The sequence below is a fragment of the Gymnoscopelus microlampas genome, assembly GCF_963454915.1.
Source record: "Gymnoscopelus microlampas genome assembly, chromosome: 1".
In the NCBI taxonomy this organism is placed as follows: Eukaryota; Metazoa; Chordata; class Actinopteri; order Myctophiformes; family Myctophidae; genus Gymnoscopelus; species Gymnoscopelus microlampas.
Genome location: NC_139962.1, coordinates 30143052 through 30163622, shown reverse-complemented (window position 1 = coordinate 30163622; position 20571 = coordinate 30143052). Strand labels below are relative to the sequence as shown.

The window sequence follows — 20571 nt, the reverse complement described above, 5'->3', positions numbered from 1 at the left end:
TACTTGATCACACTACAGCGTCGCACAAAAGCATCAAAAGTAGCAGATCTGCAATCTGGAAACACGTGAGAAGCGAAGCGTTTTGAGCTTGTAGATTTGCTACTTTTGCCATTTTTGAATTTGAATCCTGAAAAGTAACAGTTTTGGACATATGAGGTTTCCACCCGAAAGAGATGATATACTAGTTATATTGTATATTAATATACTCTACCATACAGATTGGTTAAAATAACATAATTCATTAAAATACGTTTCGGATTGCAGCTTTAACTCTTAAGAGTATACAAATGGATCCAAATAGACCCTTGTGTGCCCATTTGGTTCCGTTTGTACTCTGTGTTAAATTAACACTCAGGAGTGCCCTGTAAAATTCTATTGTTTCAGAATATTGCTAAGCTAGGCCAATTTCTACAAATGGGCTCAGGCAAACACAAAATGCTTGCTTTTACAGGCTAAGATTACTGCAAAGCCCTTCTCACTGCTCTGCCAAAAACTGAGAGCTATTTCAAAACTCAGGGAAGCATACCGTATAATACGTCTGTTTTGAAGTTAATCCACCTAATCGTTTTAAAGATGATTTCAAGGTTATTGCAGTTGTGTTTAAATCTTGTAATGATATGGCACACATTGCTCAAGCAGCCCTCTCAGACGAATAAGCTAGTCCCAAGTTAAGAGAGACCCTAGCACTGGATATGAGTGAAAAATACGTCACCACTTCTGGGTAGGAACATTAGTACCATCACTGATGAGATATTTGTCTAACCTTTTATACACGTCAGAAATACACTGTGTACTGTACCATTTTGCCTGGGGAAATGAATTGCACTGCAAATATAAAAAAATAGCCAAGTGTCGCTTCAAGGCTTTATCAATTAGAACCAGAGAATGTACTTAATGTTGTTCTCAATGTGAAAGCTTAAAACATGATTGGCAGAAACCTTTAAAAGAATGTTGGATATTAAAAGCTTTCCCTTGAGGACAGTCATATTTAGGCACTGGGGAACTGTTTTATTTCTTTCTTTTTTTCTATCTTTCTGCTGTGCACTATACTTTCGGCTTATTTTGTTATTTCGGCAACTCCAAAATGTGTCAGTGTGAGAAAGCAACCACGCCTCACATACAAGCGTGTCTGCATTCGCTGACGAGCGTTAATTGAACACACATGCACACAACAACAGCAAATGAAAAACATGCAAACAAGCCAGGGAGATGAGCCGTTTACCTCAAAGGTGCTCAAAGTGGGGTTTGGGGACCCCCAGGGGTCCTTGAGGGGTTTCCAGAGGGTCCCCCAGCTAAACGATTGATAGTAATAGGAACCAAACGGACCCTTAAAAGTTCCGTAAGACTGAGAGTGTACAAATGGAACTGAATGGACTCGTAACAGTCCATTTGGTTCCATTTGTACACTATCAGGACTTATGGGAGTGCGTGGCCTAATGCATAATAAAATGGGGGTCCTTTAAAAAAAAAGTTTGATAACCACTGGTTTACCTGACGTCCTCCCCTTCCTCCAGTATGGACAGGCAGATGGTACATTTCTCCTCTGTATCTTCATCCACCCCCTCGTCTTCCTCCTCCTTGCCAAGCTTTCTCTGTACATCAGAAAAAAGATGGGAGAAACGGACCGTTTCAGGCACAGTGATCAAACAGCTGCGTTGCCTCAGTCAGCAGAGTCTCATTTGTTGCTCATAGCACTCATTACTTAATGGGGGGAATAATAGTAGAACATATATATGCATATAATATATATGTTTATATCTGCTAAGTAGAACACTATGTTTGAATGAATCAATACACAATATGGTCTATAATAGTGGGGTTACAATGTATAAAACACACAATTGAACATGAACATGTTATATTCCTTTATGGACAGAGAGAATGGATCATTTTGTCCTGGCAACAGAACAAGCTTCTTGTCTGTCATCTCTAAAGGTAAACGTTATGCTATTAGAGCCGAATTCCCTGGCCCCCAAGTCTAACATCTACTGTATATGTGAGCAGAGACATGATTCCAAATTGATTTTTTTCATTTATTTCTCACCGATTCTGTGGTTGCGTGCATATTTTTCCCAATAGATGCCCATGCTTCAGGGGTTAACTGTTCGTCAATGTCTCTCTCAGTCTCCAACACCTTCTGTATTGGGCAGCAGGGGTGTTAGATTGCTTATTTAGATACATTTGGAAAACTATGGAACCTTTCCCGACAATTTACTACATAAATATTTTTGCGAAATGCTGGCAACACATCAGTCTTTTGAAACGAGCACAAAAAGTCCACTGTGCACTCTGTCCCAGAACAACTAACAGACATGCAAAATATATCTATCTATATCTGAAAAAATCTCCATAAAATGCCATGGCCATATAATCCACTTATACAAACAGTTAGCTATCCACTCCACACATGCACACAGACATGCTCTTACCTTCTTGTACTTGTGTGGGTAAGTGCACCTCTCTATGGTTCCCTGAGAGGCCCCTCGATTCACAGTTCCCAATCTCTCCTCTAAATGCAGAAGATCCTGAATAATGAAAGGAGATAAACAAAAGAAACGGCCGTGAGCTCAGCTCTCTCTCACCTTGCTTTTGTTGTGCAGCAGAGAAAGAAATGTTGCTCGCCCTGCACAAAGCCAATGCACAGCTGGACATACAAGACCACCCAATAAAAAAACAAGAATTCAATCCAATAAAAGGCACAAGTCAAAAGCTTGTCGTCTGTGCATTTTCTGAGTGCCGTCCAGAAGGCTGTCCATGTATGTGTGCCTGTATTTATAATAAGATGTTCTACTTCTGCATTATGATGACAAACAGAAATGTATGATCTTATCTTCTTATGTTAATACTATATGTCTATTTAGTACTGCTACTGTGTTCCTGCACTATTCAGCCCCTTTTCTCTTCCACACACATCCAGTTAAATGCGTTTAGTATGATATGGGTTTTCAGTATCTGTGAGTCTTTTCACATCTATATGTGAAAAACTTTTTTTTTATGAACCGAACTAAGGGCCTTGTTCACATAATATGGATCCTTTAAAACGAACCAAACCCATTCAAGTCTACCAAGAAGTGGATCAACAGAAAAGGGACAGAGTTCTCACATTGTCAGTTCATTTGAAAGAGGACTCGATTCTATTTCTGGTCAACTGCAGCTCTGATGATGCTCAGTTCTCTTTCTGTTGGACACTATTGTCCATTTTCAATGCTGGCACAGCAGCCTATCTGTCTACAGCAAGCCTAGAGGGCTAAAATACAATGGCAAAGTGAACCTGGAACCTGTTCACAATGCACAGGCTTGGCTAACCACAACACAGACTAGAAGTGAATTGTATGGCATTTTCATATTTTGACTGAAATCTTACCTCGTAAGTTCTTCCAAAGCCAGTCATTCTGGATGAGATGTACCGAATATGTGGGTAAGTCACTTCAGATATGCCAGTGTGCTGTGAGGGAGGATACACACAAATATGAAAAAGACATTACAAATTGCTGTAATGGAATAAGTTAATATAATAATATGTCCTACTCCTAGGATGACTTCAGCAATCACTTTTAAAATTCAGTTGACTTATACAGTATAGCTTCCATTTTAAGTTCCACATTTTTCCAGTTCAAAATTTCAGCACTGGCTTTGATTAGTTTTATGTTTTGGTCAGTGTCCAAGAGGACAAGATGACTGGCAGCTCAAAGTCATACTTCACAATGACAAACACCACAATCTGTGGGTATATAGTAGGTATACACAGCTGAGTGCATCCTCGCTGAACAGCAGATTACATACCTGTTTTCGTTCCTCAACTGTTAACCCGTTAAAACCGGGGAAAAATCTGTGTCATTTTAGTGTTGGCTATTCAAAAATAGCAGATATACAAGCTCACAGCACGTCCCTTCGTGCCGTGCTGCCAGCTTATACATCTGCTACTTTTGAACCTTTTTGAAAAATCTTGAAAGTGTGAGAACTACTGATTCAGAAGGAATTTGTAGAATGTGAATGTTTTTGTTGTTGTTGTTGTTGTTGTTGTTGTTGTTGTTTATATGTCTGTCTGTCTATCTATATACATGCTGTCAATGTGTCAGCACTGTTCCAGACAGAGAGGACATATTGGGACCATCTCAGAGTGACATAAAGAGAGCTCATGGCTGCCGGGTGGAAACCTTCTACTTCCATTTCAACTCGCCGTACTTGAATGTCAGGCAAAGGTGGCGAAAATAGCCAATCTACAAGCTCACATGGATTAAAGCAAAATAAAATCTCCTGACTGGAAAAATGTCCTAATATAAAATGTGTGAAACAGTGTAAAAGGAGCCCCCCCCGCCCCACACACACTAGTGATGTGTTTTAGAGATGTGTACAAGAGGCCAAAATGAAATTAGATTACTATAATTCTATCAATAACGATTATTCGAATATTTGACTACACCCACACCCACGAAATGGCAAACAATTTAAAACTGTATTAAATAGCATTCTAAAATGATCTAAAACCTATAACTTTGCAATAAATATTTTTTTTTACTTTTTTTTATTTTTATTTGACCCAAAGACCAAGGAGATATGAATTTTCGAAGATCTTTACTCTCATCCACTTCCTTGTTAACTTAAAACTTTAACATTTTGTATCTTGGCTCCTGAGTACTTTTTGTTTTTTCATTGAAAAATCTCTGGCATGAATAACAATAGGCAGTGAAAATAATTCAGGCAGTCAATGTGTTAATGGCCTTCATCCATCGACTAACTTCAGAAAAGTTATCCAATTTGCTTTTCAAGACCACGGCTTCATCTTTGAACAGATTCATAACACTAAATGAACAGTCGCTGACATTAGCTAACTCAAAACCTTCAGCCAAAGAATCTATCACATCGATCCAGGGCAAACATGGCTCAGACAGTTCTTTGAAAAGGGGTGAAATCCTATTAAATGTTCCAAGCATAGACATGTCCAGATCAAGGGTTAACTGGATTAGTATGGACACGATTTCAGTGGCCCATAGTGAGAGAGAGAGAAAAAGAGAGCTAACGTGTGCACATGTACGTATGCGAGTAGCATACATGTGTGCATGTATGCTACTCACAGTTTGTCTGTGCAAAATGCATTGAAATGTGTTCAAGTTTATATAAATACAATGATTTTGATATTACATTATCTGGCAAGTTGTCACATTATCTGTGTGTGTATTAAATGATAGTCATTGTAAAGCAAAACCATTATTATGAAACCTTATTGCATAATCCGGTGTCATTATATTACACGCTCTGTACACAATTCCAGTTTAGAAGATGCTCTGTTGGAGTTCAGATTTTATAACACACCTCAAATTTGGACATTTCTAATACAGGTATAAACCCTGAATAAAGTAATAGTGCTCATATACTGTCAAAAGCATGTATGCAGACTGTCTCAAGGCTTCTGGATTTGTCGAGTACGCACCAGAAATGCTTGATGAGACTTCTATTAATTGCCAATGCATTATTCATACAACTCACCAAACCATCCTTGAAATAAGCGATGGTATAAATAGGGGACTATCATAATTAATCTATCCCATACTTCAAATAAAAACAGTTTACTTTCTCATTTATGCTAATATATGCATTTGTGCTGTGAACTGGTCTCACCATGAAGGGGATGGGGAAGTGGTGCAGTCTTGGGGGAGGATGGTAGTGGGGTAGGTGGGGGTGCAGGTGCCCTGAAGGGTACGGTGCCACAGCGTCTATGCCCAGCTCCCTGTTTAAGAAAATACACACAGACATGTCAGTCGTCACAGGAACAGCATGCTTACATGTACCACAGCTAAATAGAACTAGGGGTACAGCAGTTAATCAAACTAATTGATTTAACCAATTACGTACAAAAAAAAAGAAGATAATTTCATCAAATAACCGATCATCCTATTTTGGGCATGTCATTAGGTGAAAAGTAAAGCTCACAACATGTCACATCGCGACGCATTGTGAGCTTATAGATGTACTATTTTTGCATTTGGTACCGGCCTACTCAGGAACGATGCTAGTCGGGAGTGATGCAAGTTGGGAATAGATGCCTCAATACCCGTTGTACCCATTGTCAGAGTACCTGTTATACCAGTCTGTCCCTTTTATTCCCAAACATGGAGATCTCTGCATCTGTCTCTCCTTGCCCCTTACATGCCCATATCTGTCTGTCTGCCTGTGTTCCTTTTATGCACATATACGGATATCTCTGTATCTATTTGGAGATCCATGATGTCATCAGTATGTCCATATGTCGGTCGGATCGGTCATTCTGGACAACCGAACCTCAATATTATGCCTATATATGGGCATATTGGTCGGATCGGAGCCTCTGGACAACCCGTCTATCCGACCGACTCGATGCCGTGCACCACACTCCGTCGGCTATGCGTGCGTCGAGTTTGAATTAGATTGGTTGTGCGGTCTCGAGACACGTGAACTACATGCACGGACGCACACACGCACGCACACACACACAGATATTTCACACATTTACAGTAGGATAATGACATGCCCGAAATAGGGAGGCCAGGTTGAAAGTGGTAATACTGACCAAGCTGTCCTCTGCTCAGGCTGGCGAGGGTGGGATGACATGGTCTGAGGCACGTGGATGTGGTGTCCGTGGCCGTAGTTGGGGTGCATTCTGTGGGGGTGTGGAGGCGGGCGCTCATGCGCTCGTCTGCAAGGGAGAGGGGAACACACAGTTAAATTGGTTATTATAGTGAACTAGAAGTAACAAAAACTATATTTGACAAAAAAAACGATAAGACACAAAATGTCCTTAGTTTTAGTCAATATTTCAATTAGTCAATATTTCATGCAGTCATTTAGTTGTGCAGCAGGAGCCCTGTTGTCAAACACTGTCAAAAATCTTCAAACATTTTGAAAATAGCTTACGATAACAAGCTTGCGATGTGTTATGAGCTTGTATCTATTTTGACATTTTGTCTGAGCTTTTTGAATCTTTTTTTCAAAAATGTTTCAAAAAAACAACAAAAAAAACTGGAAAACTCCCATTAAAAACGAATTAAAACTAAACTGAAGAGTAAATAAATAAAATAAGTCAAAAAAAGAATGAATTCATGAAAAATCCAAAACTATAATAACCATGGTTAACCTAGTGGGCTTGAACCCAGTGTGGAGACTGAGCCCAGTGGGGTGAGGTCAGTACTCACGTGGGGTGCTGCATCATCCTGCGCCTCTGGACCTCCATCCTCTGCAGCATCTCGTGTTGATGGAGCCGCTGCACGGAGGCCCCCAGGGCCGGCATGTGATGCGGCAGGGTCTGGTGGTCCGTAGGCAGGTGCTGCGTCAGCGGGGCACTGGTGCTGGAGAGGTGATGGGCGGGCAGGGGCGGGGGAGGCGCGGGGGGCACGGCGTGACCTGTGGGGTGGGAGGGGAGGGGCGTGTGGAAGGGGTGGACGGGGTGGGGGATGACGTATTCGCTCTGTGGAGGGGGCTGGGGCGGGGGCTGAGGCGGAGGGTTTCCGTGGGAATGGGGACAGGAAGAGGAAGGCTGATGGTGCAGCGAGCGCGCTAGGTGCCCGTCTGAGTCAGGACGAAAAAGGGAGAGGAAAGAGGAAATATGGAAGAAGTTGGTCTCCGGCAGCATTCCACCCAAGACAAACAATAGAAAATCAAGACAGGCCAGCTCGCTGTACTTCCTGTATCTGTGTGAGTATGGTATGTATTGTGTGCTGTATGTTTCTTTTTTTAATGTTGTTATAAGTTGTCTTTTATGATTTGTTTTTTTGTTTTTAGAGGACCAAAATGGAACAGTTTTTGAACATTTCTGAAAATGTCTGAATTTTTGTTTAAAAAATGTTTTTTTTTTATGTTCTAAATTTCAATACAGCAATGCATTGATATTAACTGTATGCATTGTCCACAACTGTTCTTACCAACATGAACACCCCCTACAGAGACCCTCAGTACACACTGCTTCACACCACTCCAAAAAACACAGCTATTCTGAGGACAATGAGCAATTAACTGCTCCTACTTTGTACCGATCCCACAGCACTTGGCACATTAAACATCAGGCTCTCTTAATTACTATTAGCACTAGGTTTCAGGAGTGCAGCGGTCTGCATAATTTTGCAAGCACGGGTTGCACTTATATAAATCATTTGAAGACAGGCTCTGCAAACAAATGCTTTATATTATTTATTTTTAAATAGAAGGCTAGATATTTCTATGCCACACAAAAATAAAGTTAGTGAAATCATACTAGTGGCGATGATTTCTCATATATCGTTGCTGTCGGGGTGTCCAGAACTGTTTCAGGATTCAAATTCAAAAATAAGAAAAGTAGCAGATCAACAAGCTCGAAGTTTCAAGCTTGTGGATCTGCTACTTTTGATGTGACGCTGAGAATCATCAAGTAGGGCTTTAATTTACGGAAAAACACAAGTTCAAATATGGACATAAGAGGTTAGGTTTCTGCCTGACAGCGATGATATATACATTTATGGCAGTGGTTCTTAAACGTATTAGTTTCAAGGACCCCCAGTTTGGCAAGCATTAGGCCACGGACCCCTATTTGATCCAGGGCTGTCACGATCATGACATTTTAGTTGACGACGATGAATTATCGTACAAATAATTGTGATTAACGGTTTAATTGTGCTTGGCATCGGAGCGTATAAATAAATAAATAAAAAAATGTGTTTGCCTTTTAGGCTTTATAAACAAAAGTATAACTAACTTATAAATATACCAAGACGTTACTGGCAATGACCGATACCAGTTATGTAAATAATTAATAAATAATGTACTACATGTAGTACACCAAAATAAGCCATTTTGAATAATCTCAGACTTTCACATTTGATAAAGAATTGTGGAAATAGCTGATCTACAAGCTAACAGCGTGTGGCATCACATTTTTCAACAGATTAATTCATACAGATGAATGGAAACGATTCTGACGATTATGCAAAAATAATTGTGATTATCTCAAATAATAGCGATCAGGCGATATATGTCGTCTCTGTCGGGTGGAAACCTCATATGTCCAAAATGTCTTTTCAGGATTCAAATTCAAAAGTAGCAGATCCACAAGCTGGAAACGCGGCGCGAAGCGCAATGTTTTGAGTTTGTGTTTTTTTTAGTTTACGAAAAAACAAAACACACACAAAGTTAAAACATGGAGATAAGAGGTTTCTACCCGACAACAACAGCGATGTAATAAATGTGACAGACCTACGAGGCGTTTACTGTACTCACAGGAGGGGTGCATGTAATGTCTACAGGAGGACAGCTGCGGCTGGGGCTGGGGCTGAGCCACCATGGACGAACTGAAGGAGTCCACCACGGCGGGCTGGCTGGGCCCGGGGGTGGCCTGCTGCTGGGACACGTAGGTGGGAGGAGGCCGGGAGGTGGAGCCGGGGCAGCACGGGTCGAAGGCCGAGGTGCTGGTGTGGAAGCCACCGGCCCCGTTGTTCCCGCCGCTCCGCACGCTGCTGTTGCTCAGGTCCACTGGCAGGGTCTGCTATAGAGGGGAGCACACGGGGATAAGGAGGGAGAGGCGTGAGATGGGAGGGGCATGCCGCTCGGATGACCCATTAAACCCATTAAGACCGGGAACGCAACTGTGTCATTTTTGCATTTCTTTGGCTATTCAAGAATGGCAGATATACAACAAACTTGTAGATCTGGTATTTTTGAAAAATCTCGACAATTTGTGCAAATCTTTGCTTCTGGGGATTCTACAAATGCCTTCTAAATCCTATAGTTTGAAAAACATATGTTTCTATATCAGTGGTTCTCAAACTTTTTCGTGTCAAGGACCCCCAAAATTATATGTATTTTAGCCGCAAACCCCCATCTCAAAATGTGTTGTTTCAGGGACCCTCAGAAGCAAAGATTTGAGTTACAAATTTTTGCTTTAAAAATATATATATTCAAAGATTTGCACATATTTTCAAGATTTCTTTCCAAAAATAGCAGATCTACAAGCTCATAGCACGACACTCGTAGCCAAAGAAATCATAAAAATGACACGGATGCGTTCCCGGATTGAATGGGTTAACCACAAATCAAAACGGACCTGAGTAACCCTACTTTAAAGCCATGCGATTGCTGTAGTTACACGTTCACAGAACAAGAAGAACAGCATGCTGCCAAATGTTGTCTATAACCAGAACAATGTGGATAACGTAGAAGAATTATAAAAGTATAGATTCTAGGCAGTAGGGCTTGGCGATATGATCAAATCAATACTACGATTGCGATGAATTAACACGTTAAAAAGCCGAAAATAGCCAATCTACAATCACAATGTGTCGGGATGCGACACGTTGTGAACAAAAACAAACACAGAAGAGATGTCAGCGAGTGCACGGAATATAACACTGATCGGCGAAGTAGTATGCAAGATTATCTGCGGACACATACGCACACTGGCGAGTGCATGATCTCCTGGCAGAGATGACTAGAACTCCCATGTATTTTACGAAACATAAAACAGTCTACCTACTGAGGCATACCAAAGCTGAGGGTGATTTCTGCTAGTCACCCCTGATCAAAGGCCGAGGAATTTTAACTCAATGCCTCCAACATGTAAACCATTTCTTGGTGACCCATTTTTGGATGCCATCAATTATTGAGGATCCAGTGCACTGAGAGGAAGACAAGAAGGGTCAGAGGAGGCTCAGAAGAATGCCGCTAACCAGAACCTCAGATAGAGACCCCAAGGCCCCAACTAAACAATACTTCTTAATAAGCCTGGTTCACCGTCAGGCTTTGATGGTAAATAAAACAATCCTGCCCTGAACAATTAGCACAATTTGAATTATTCAGCGGCACATTTAGCTTCGGGGAAGGCTTCTAACAATATCCTTTGAAACCTTTATGTTAAAATCTTAGCGATTTGCCTATATAGGCCCGCTGGAGGTTTGTTCTAAGCCTTTTAATCACCTACAATATGCCAGTGTATGGGATATAGCACTGCTAGTCTCCTTTCTGCTGTGTAGAAAACAAATACTTTGACACAGACTTGTCTGAATGAGACTGTGTGCGTAGTACCATTCAGGAACACAGAATTATGACTTAAATAGATGGCGGAACTCATCTTCAACGAACCACAAATCCTTGAAAAATAAAGACAAAAATAAAGCTAATAAAGCTAACAAAAATAGCCACAACAATAACCATGTTCAACCATACTGTAATACCTCTCGGCTGATTTCCTTTCAATCTGGAGGCCCACCATTAACACATCGAGTGCCATAAACGGTCCGGACCGTTTTTGAGGATCCAAACGAGAAGTGCCGAAAACGGTCCGGACCGTTATTGACCCAATTCTATTTTTATACGAGGGGCCCACGTGGGGCGCTAAAACGAAACTTTGGGATCACCCAAGGAGTTTCTGAGAAGAAGAGGCTGGATGTGGCTCCATGTCAAAAATCCTTCCGGTCGGAGGTTAATCTCATGATGTACTCACCAGTGCCAACGTTTTATTGTTGTTTTTTGTTTTTTTTTACGTCGCCATAGACCTTGTTAAAATCAGTAAGATTGAGCTGTGCACTGTTTGTTTACATCGCGGACATCTGCCTCGTTCGAGCAGTGAAGACCACGTGTCAAACGGGGCATCCATGTTGTAGTTAGAACGGTTTATGTTAAACAGTGATCACCGAGGAGAAAAAACTACAAGGAGAAAATAGGGTTTCAGTTTCGTCATTACAACGAGGGCCGACGGGATCGGCAAAACCGGATCCCGAGTAATTCTGTTTCCGGTGGTGTTACAATGAAATGGTCCGTGTCGAAAATTGAAAAAAGTTTTTTTTTTTTTGAAAAAAAGGAAAAAGCACCACAGCCCGTAGGCTACGGGATCGGCGCTTTACGGTTGGATTTATCGGCCCGTAGGCTACGGGCCTGGTGGTCAATGTGTTAATATCTCCATTTCTTTTTAACGTGGTGGAAACAAGCCGTTTTCGATTGGCGATCACGCTGCAATGGAGGATCGCGTTGGAAATATTATTGTTCCAGGCGTTAGTCGGGACCCTCCGCCGTCTCGCACGCACGCTTTGTTTACATGCACTTCCGCGTCAGGGTTTCTACAGCACGAAACGTATAACGCAAGTGGATGGAAGAAATGCAGGCACTCAACGTATAATATTTTAATAAACCTCTGGCACCCAATGTGTTAATAAAAGGGAGCAATATTGGTATTATTTTCCACATACATTCTCACACAAGGACATTGGTCATCATCATCATTCATAAAATAATGACTACGTTTCCCCGACTCTCATAACACTAAGTAAAGGCCGCCTTTTCTCTTAGCTGATCAAAAATCACACCCTGTGTGAAGGAAGCGGTGCCTTTGATGAGTTTATTTAATTGGGCTATATATGAACTAGAGAAACAATGTTAAATCACAATGGACGGGTGCGGCCGTAGTGCAGACATATACCTGGTCATGGTACTGGGCCGTGCCGCCGCTGCCACCAGAGTTGCTGCTGCTGCTGACCCCAGCAGCAGGCAGGGCGGTGGGCCGCTCCACGGGGCAACTGGGCTCTGGGAAGGGGAGGGCGGAGCCTGCGGGCTGTGGGGTTGGGTGGTGCAAGTGGTGGAGGAAGTGGTGAGCGCTGCTGTGGCTGTGGCTGTGCTGGGAGCCGCCGGTTTGCTGGGAGGATGACGCCTGTCAAGTTAGGGGTGCAGCGTTTAATCAAACTAATCGAATTTGATCTATTCGAAAAATATCTATTTTCAACTTTTCAAAATCTTAATTGGAAAAATAATTGGATGGTTGCAGCCTTACCTGCAAGCAGCTGGAGTGTGAGTGGCTCAGGGACAGGTGAGCGGGCGAGGGGCCTCCGCATGGAGAGTGCTGCTGGCAGCAGGAGGGCAGTCTGGGCATGGCCGTCCCACCGCTGCCTCCAGCTGCACTCGACAAACTTCGCCTGCTATCATCTGGTGAATGAGATGAAACATAGCAAGTTGGCATTAAAATGTGACAAATCGCCCCAAAAAAAAAAGTTATACCCAGGTATTTTTTTGCATATCGTTGCTGTTGGACAGAAACCTCCTATCTTCAAATCCAAACTTTTTGTGTTTTTTCGTAAATTAACGCCCTACCTGATCATATTACAGCGTCACACAAAAGCATCATAAGTAGCAGATCCACAAGCTCAAAACGCGTGGATCTGCTACTTTTAAATCCTAAAAAGTAACAGTTTTGGACATGTGAGGTTTCCACCCGACAGAGACGATATACAGTACAAGGAATTTGTCTAAGGTTGTTACGTTACAATTAAAGAACAGGATAACCCAATGGTTCTCAAGGGTCCTTGATGGGGTTCCAGGGGGTCCCCAGCTAGTTAAAATAGCATCACAATCAGTTTAATCACTTTAAACCTATTTTATACTTTATACTAGAAATTGCAGATCTTACAAGCTCATAACGCTCCACGTTGTGAGCTTGTAGATCTGCTATTTTTGAAACATTTTGAATAATTTAGAAATGTTTTAACCACAAATCTTCTCTTATGGGGGTCCCAGGGCACAAAACCATTACAGATGGGAGTCCGGGGGCCAAATTGCATATCAATTTGGCGGTCATTGACATGAAAATGTTTTGAGATAAGCCACGCCACGGCCTGCTTGGGTCTTACCATCAGTGGCTGTGCGGGTGGAGCCACTAGACCCGTGAGCATGATGCGTGCTGTCAGGGGCGGAGCCTGAGCAGCTAGTGGAAGGGCCTGCGGCGTCGTTAAGCTCTGAGGTAGAGGCATGATGGGACGAGGATGACGAGGATGACCTGACTGTCTGAGCATGGTGAACGCTGCCAGAGGTGGTTGGCACAACTGAGAGATCTGGTGGAGAGAAAAGTCAATATAAAATGTATTTTAAAAATCGATATATATATTAAAAAATTAAACATAGTATCGAAGGAAAATGTGCCTTTCCGATTATTGCAATCAATCAAAAAATAGAATAGAATAATCGCTACGAAACAAATGTGAAATAATCCGAGTTCAAATAGGTGGCAAAAAGGCTTTGTGCACAAATAATGTCCGAGTGGTCTTAAGGTTTAGGTGGCAAAAAGGCTTTGTGCACAAATAATGTCCGAGTGGTCTTAAGGTTTAGGATGTGTGCTCATGGTTGTTGTCATCAAACATTCGTTTTTTGATTACTTATTGCAAGCAGTTGCTTTAGTTTTGTTTTATATTCCTGGGTAAATCTGCCAATCGTTTAGTATGTTAATTTCAAAGCAGTCAATTGCTAGATTCTGCACGCACACACACAAAATATTTTTGCAAACCATTAGGGACATAGCATTAACTTCCATTCCCCTTCTCCTAACCTTAACCAGACCTGATCTAACCTTGACCCACCAATGTATGCATCCCAAATTAACCGATTTGATGTTATAAGTTTGTCCACGCACGCGCACACACACACACACACTTCATGGCAAAGAATAATTGTAATATGAACGGGGTGGCACATTCATGCTGGAGCTCAGCTCGGATAGTGGCTGCAGTGCAGCGTGCTGGCAGCCAGGGACAGACAGGCGCAGAACTCATTAGTATTCCAGCGTGTGTTCATCCATCTGCCTTTCAGAATCAAATTAATTTCTCCAAAGAAATGCAAATGCTCTAATATCTCACACTGCTCCTGCTATTCTGCTATCAGTCATAGGCTTGGAGCTGACAGTCCCATAAACGCTTTATCTGGATGAAATCAGGACTGTTGTACGGTGTGTGAAATAGTGCTACAACAAACGAGACTTGGTTGAGGAAAGCACAATGCTTTCCAAGGCTCCCTTTATCCTCATATATCAATGACTCATCACTGGGTGCTTAAAACTCAGCGGTCAATACGTGGTGAGTGCATACGTGGTGAGTGCATTTGACACTTTCAGAGTTAAACTAAAAGCCTGGATTGTACTGTGTAGTCTAGTCAGTGAGTCATACAGTAGTTTTGATCCCTACACACTAGTATGTATACTGCCCCAAGTGGACAGAATGTGTCTCTCAGAATATCAAATGCATGCAGAGAAATGGAAACGCCTGAAGCCCAACTCTAACACACACATGGTCAAAAGGCATCAGGGCTGGAAAGCTTAACAACACGAACCCCCTAGTGTCCCTATTGTGGTCATGTCATAATCTCTGTGAAAATAGGCAAACTTTCAGAGAAAATAGCAGATCTACAAGCTCACATGGTGGCGCTTTGTTTGTTTATAGATCAGCTATATTCGGCAAAGACATTTGGTGAATAGGGAAAAAAGTAGGGTGCCACGTAGTTGTACAGACCACTGGGTGACCTGATCAATAATGTATAGGATTTAAGTGGTTAATTAAATACAGATTTATTGGTATCAGTTTATTGTTTAAAGGAATATCACTCTCTCTCCAAGGCACAATTCGATCAGGTTGTATGCAGACCGGGGGAAATATTTCAGCATATCAAATAAAAAGGTTTCTTTTATTTATCATAGTCTCACAACATAATATTTCAGTGCATAAAAGTGATGAAATTAAAAAAGATTATGGCTCTCTGTATTATTCTTGTCAAATGAACAGTTAAACCTAACGTCCACCTCAGGGCTTCACCCAGAAAAATATCAATTAGATTATGGATATTTTTCTGTGTTCTTTTATGGACTAGGTCTGATATGATATCCATATCACATGCATTTAAATACAATTGAGGGTTAATATCACAATATATAAATAGCAATAAGATTAAATCCTGCATGAAGAACGTGCTGCTCTATGAAATTCCACAAAGCAACAAACGTCATGGACGCTGGGAGCAAACAAAAAGCTCAGAGTGAGTGCAGGCTGCAGTGCTACAGAAACCACAGTGCATTTGATCAGGAGAGGTCAGAACTCACAGAGAGCACTGAAGTAAAAAAAAAGAAGAAAAACGCCTCTATCCGAAGAAAGAAAGACGAGAATCGAGGCAGCTGAAAACCATAAATTAGACACCGGACTTCGCTAAAGGCTTATTCTTACCATCCTCATCCACAGTGAGGTCTACCACCTCCCCGGCACTCTGGCGCAGCGGCTGGATGACGGTGGAGAGCCGGTGGCGTCCGCGTGGCTCCTGGAGCCGGTTCTGGGAACAACTGGTCGTCCATATCCTGCTCAGACCTCCCACTGAGCGAGACCTGTGGACAAACAGACATCCGATACAGTCCAGTAAGTAAGGGAACTCTGATAAAGGCCTCATGGAGGTTTTCAGTTCTGCTACTATTCCGCTGCTGGTTTCTCATGGCCATTTAGATTGGAAGTGTGTTGACTAGAAGGCTGTGGTACACCGGGGCAGAGGAGGACAATATTGTCACGAGGTTTCAGACCTGTAAGGACAAGAAACCCCTTGTGCAGCTTTTTAAGAAACATGGAAAACATGCACCGAGCACGTCATTCCTCTGTGATGACGATTACGTCTGACCAGTGACGCGAAAACCAAAACAATGTACATGAACACTCACAGCACACAGTTTACCATCACTCCATGTGGGAATGAACACACATATCTATCAATGTACTGTATTTCTGGCCAATAAACTGCATTTGGCATTATTTAAGATTAGAGCATATACTGCAGGTCTTGCGATCATCCCAACTCTTAAATGTTGTCTGAATGAATTCACTGAGGAATTAAATGAAAACAAGAGCTGAGGCAAACAAACCTCGCCTCAGACAGACAACCGACAGCATGAAGCCTGATTCATACTTCATCACACGACAGTGTCTCGTGCCGAGAGTAGTAGATCTACTAGCTCACAACGCGGCGCACACATTGCAGACGCGCCACACTGTGAGCTTATAGGTCTGCTATTCTTGGGCGTTCTTGGCGCGCAACACCGTCACGTGACGGCGCATACATTAGGCTTCAGAATGCATGAACAGGAAAGCAGGGTGAAGGCTGAATTGTACCTCATTCAACAATCAAATATGTTGCTCATGTCTGAATTTGTTGGTCATATTTATCAGATATGTCAAGATATTTGATTGCTACAAATTAAGTAAAGCCATGAAGACATATTTTCTCAAAGTAAAATTCTGACTTGCTCTCTCAAAGGATGATTTCTTATGCTTGATGCCATAGCTAGTATTCTATTGCTTAGATGAATTTAGTCAAATAAGCCATTATGTTAATATAAACTGAAAGCTGAATGTGCACCATTGGTCTTGCATAAGAGACAAAAAATAAGTGTAATCAATGTAAACATTGAGTCCATTTTACCACAAATACAGTTGTTAAAGATTGTATTTATTTGTAATTTCTGCTTTTTTTATATTCCTGATAGTACAGGACAGTAGAGAGGCTAGAAAGACAAAACAAAAGGGGGTGGGGGTTGTGACATGATGCAACAACAGTTCTCCCAGCCAGAAGGGAACTGCGGACATTGCGCATTACACAGCTGCTGAAATTATTGTTACACAGCTGCTGTGTATAGTGTTTATTTCCCATTGAATACAGTCGTTCTTCTCAAGCCCACATGAAGCAGAGGCCATTGAATTAGATGCCGCCAGGATATCCCATTCCCACAGGAGGACATGGGAGGGATAGCAGCAATGCTCAAAGTCAAATTATCTTGTTTAGAAAGGAAAACATGAATATAAATAAACGTTATTTAACTAAACTTCCAAATATAATTGTTTTTAATTTCCCATACCATTGCTTGTTCTTTGGGTAGATGTAATGGGTGTGTTTTTACACTACATTGTAATTCATTTATGCCTAAAAGCCAGGCAATCATGTATAGGGAAATTTAAATGATCTCTTACAGTGGGTTGGAATTTATAGTTGAAAGGTTAGGATAACCCTAAGCCATTATTCTAGGGAGGTAGCAAGCAAAATCTCCTTTTGCATTCTAACAAAACATACTTTGAATGTGTCGACCAGCAGTTATTGTCAGATTTCAACTAGGACGGGGTCACGTCAGGTGTGATGAATAACTGCCAACAACTCAGACACACAATCCTATTATTTGTCAAATATTGATTTCCTTCTTTGATTTTTTATTCTTTTACTGCCTAGCTTTACCACTTTGAAGTGATTTGCTTACGGCTGCGGAGTATATCTTAACACAAGAACCAACAAATAAAACTCACCTTTCTCAACAGGTTTGAGAATAGGCTAGTGGTGTTTTGATCAAAACCTTGGTGGGTGGTCAACAAGAGTCATATGTGAAATGTTTCAACTACAAGGATATGTCCTATCAATTATTACAATTTATGTTGAGGGCAAATGAAAAATAATGCGCTGCCATTTCTATTTTTATAGTACTGAAAATGTCATTTTCTTTTAATAATACAGCTCATGTTGTAATAAGTGACAAAAAAAGCGCTGTCAGTCTATGGTGGCCCCCGTTGTTTTTCTGAATAGCAAGCACCAAACCAGCCCGTCTCTCGGAGTTGCTGGAACGCTTGACTGGAATGTAAATAAGAGCCAGCTGACATGGCTAGCACTGAAGCTAACTCTGAGAGAGAGATAGAGAGAGACTCACACACACACACAACTCAAAGTAAAAATACATACACCATAGATTCAAAGGAAATAAAGAAAAACAGCTACCAAAATGATTCCTGAAACCACATTTTACTTATCTTGTTGCTATTTTAAACGCTTCAGTGAAGTTCCCAAAATATTTAATGTACTTGTCTCTCTGCTATGTTAAATATCTGATGTACACAAGGGCCATCCGTGTTAGAAACTGCGCTTACAGAAAACAGGAACGTTTTGTTCTCTCAGAGCTACTATTATTTAGCTCAACACTAAATACACGCCCCCTGCATTTCTATCGTACACTTTCCCACCCCCTGCACTCTACCTCTCTCACCCTTCCTTTATCCCCTCCTTTTAATTTTCTCTCAAAAAGGCTCCTGTCGCTCTGTCGCTCACTGAGGCGAGAGTGAGAGGCCAGGAAATAAGGTGTGCTTCTCCCCAGTGGTGGAAAGTAACCAAGTACATTAACTCAAGATTTTTAAATGTGTTAATGATCTTGCCCCAGATGTACTCTGTCCTCAGGTGAAAGGGACGGGTACTAATAGAATCACCAGGGGATCAGCGAATGGAGACCACAAGGTAGCAATGCGCAGCACCACTTTTGGTCAGTCATCTTATTCAGTGAAAGGGATACACTTGTGGAATGCCCTACCAACTGAAATAAAAAAACTAACTGATCTCAAAATATTTAATGAAAAGGTTAAATACTGGCTGAAATCAAACCAAAGCTGTGAACACTAATGTTAGGCACGTTTTTAAACGTAAATGTCACTGCTTTCATGAATGTAATTTGGGAATGTTATTGTTATTGTACTTGTTTAGATTAGAGCTTCATGCATGTGCTTTTTGTAACAGAATTTTTAGGTAGATATTTAAATTTGTATAGAAAGGTCTAACCAGGGACTGGGGTCGCAAATTAGCCTTGGCTATAAACCCCTTGTACAATTGCAACGGTTTCATGTTTTTATAACTGATTCATTGTTTTTTGTATTGTCCCTGTCAAATAAACATATAAATAAAAAGTACTGTACTTAAGTAAAAGGTTGAGGTACTTCTACTTTACTTGAGTATTTTCATTAATACTTCATATTTCTGTTACACTAAATCGCAGAGGCAAATATTGTACTTTTTACTCCACAATAATTATTTGAAAGCTTTAGTTACCAATTAAGCCTTATTTTATAGTTTTACAAGCTTACAACATTGTAGATCGGCTATTTTTGCAATTCGTTGACAAAAAATGGTCAAGTCTGTCTGTGGGCTTTATAACTATCTAACTAATGAAAAGTACATTAAGAGCTTGTGATTAAATAATAACTTCATTGGACATATTGGAACACAGGTTATTGTATTCATTTCTGACAAGTAACGGTTTTGGACACACCTGCAGCAACAATATGCAACTAGAGGATAGCACTATTATTCCCAGGCAACTTGAATAATTAATTAATACATAACTAAATAAAATAAGAGAAATGGAAGCAGTCAGATCTTAGTGCCTTGCAGCACAGCTAGTTCAACCAAGGGATGATCTTCCTGATATACGGGCAGATACATACAGTATGTTCAGACACTTACTGGTTAGAATGTTAGGCAATAACAAGCTAGTTTGGGAGGGTTGGGGAGGTTCAGGGTGAATACATATACAATAATGAGGATTTAACTCCATAGGAGCGAGAAATAGAATAGTTCTTAGTTAAATTCTAGACCTGTTCTTTGAGAAGCAGTCGTTTTACATAAGCCTGTTCAGAGTGACTCCATCCACAGTCCATATATACTCATGCAGTTCAGAGCAGGAAATGCCATTCTCACCACTGCTAGTGATAAGAGGGGGATTCCCTTTAGTTCAGTGGGATCCATTCTTCAATTCCCTGTACAACGTAGTACAAATAATAATAATAAAAAAAACTTGGGTTAGCAGATGAACAACCCCACACACACACACACACACACACACACACACACACACACACACACACACACACACACACACACACACACACACACACACACACACACACACACACACACACACACACACACACACACACACACAATGAGGGTGGCATGTAGAGGGGGAAGATTGGGGGCTATGTTGGGGTC

General features: G+C 41.3%; 1 protein-coding gene across 3 annotated transcripts in view; it reads right to left on the bottom strand.

Moving 5' to 3' along the window:
- Positions 1-20571, bottom strand: part of rnf111 (ring finger protein 111) — a 44555-nt gene that overhangs the window by 3615 nt on the left and 20369 nt on the right. For 2 of the 3 annotated variants that reach the window (XM_084065234.1, XM_084065235.1), the window contains exons 4-15: positions 15966-16120; positions 13614-13814; positions 12761-12912; positions 12413-12640; positions 9223-9487; positions 7170-7542; positions 6548-6673; positions 5620-5728; positions 3365-3445; positions 2430-2525; positions 2045-2137; positions 1492-1592 (exon numbers count right to left, since the gene is read on the bottom strand). In XM_084065234.1, the coding sequence (XP_083921360.1) occupies positions 1492-1592; positions 2045-2137; positions 2430-2525; positions 3365-3445; positions 5620-5728; positions 6548-6673; positions 7170-7542; positions 9223-9487; positions 12413-12640; positions 12761-12912; positions 13614-13814; positions 15966-16120 (1980 nt within the window). The remainder of the gene's footprint in view (positions 1-1491; positions 1593-2044; positions 2138-2429; positions 2526-3364; positions 3446-5619; positions 5729-6547; positions 6674-7169; positions 7543-9222; positions 9488-12412; positions 12641-12760; positions 12913-13613; positions 13815-15965; positions 16121-20571) is intronic. The other variant, XM_084065236.1, reaches the window with a different exon arrangement.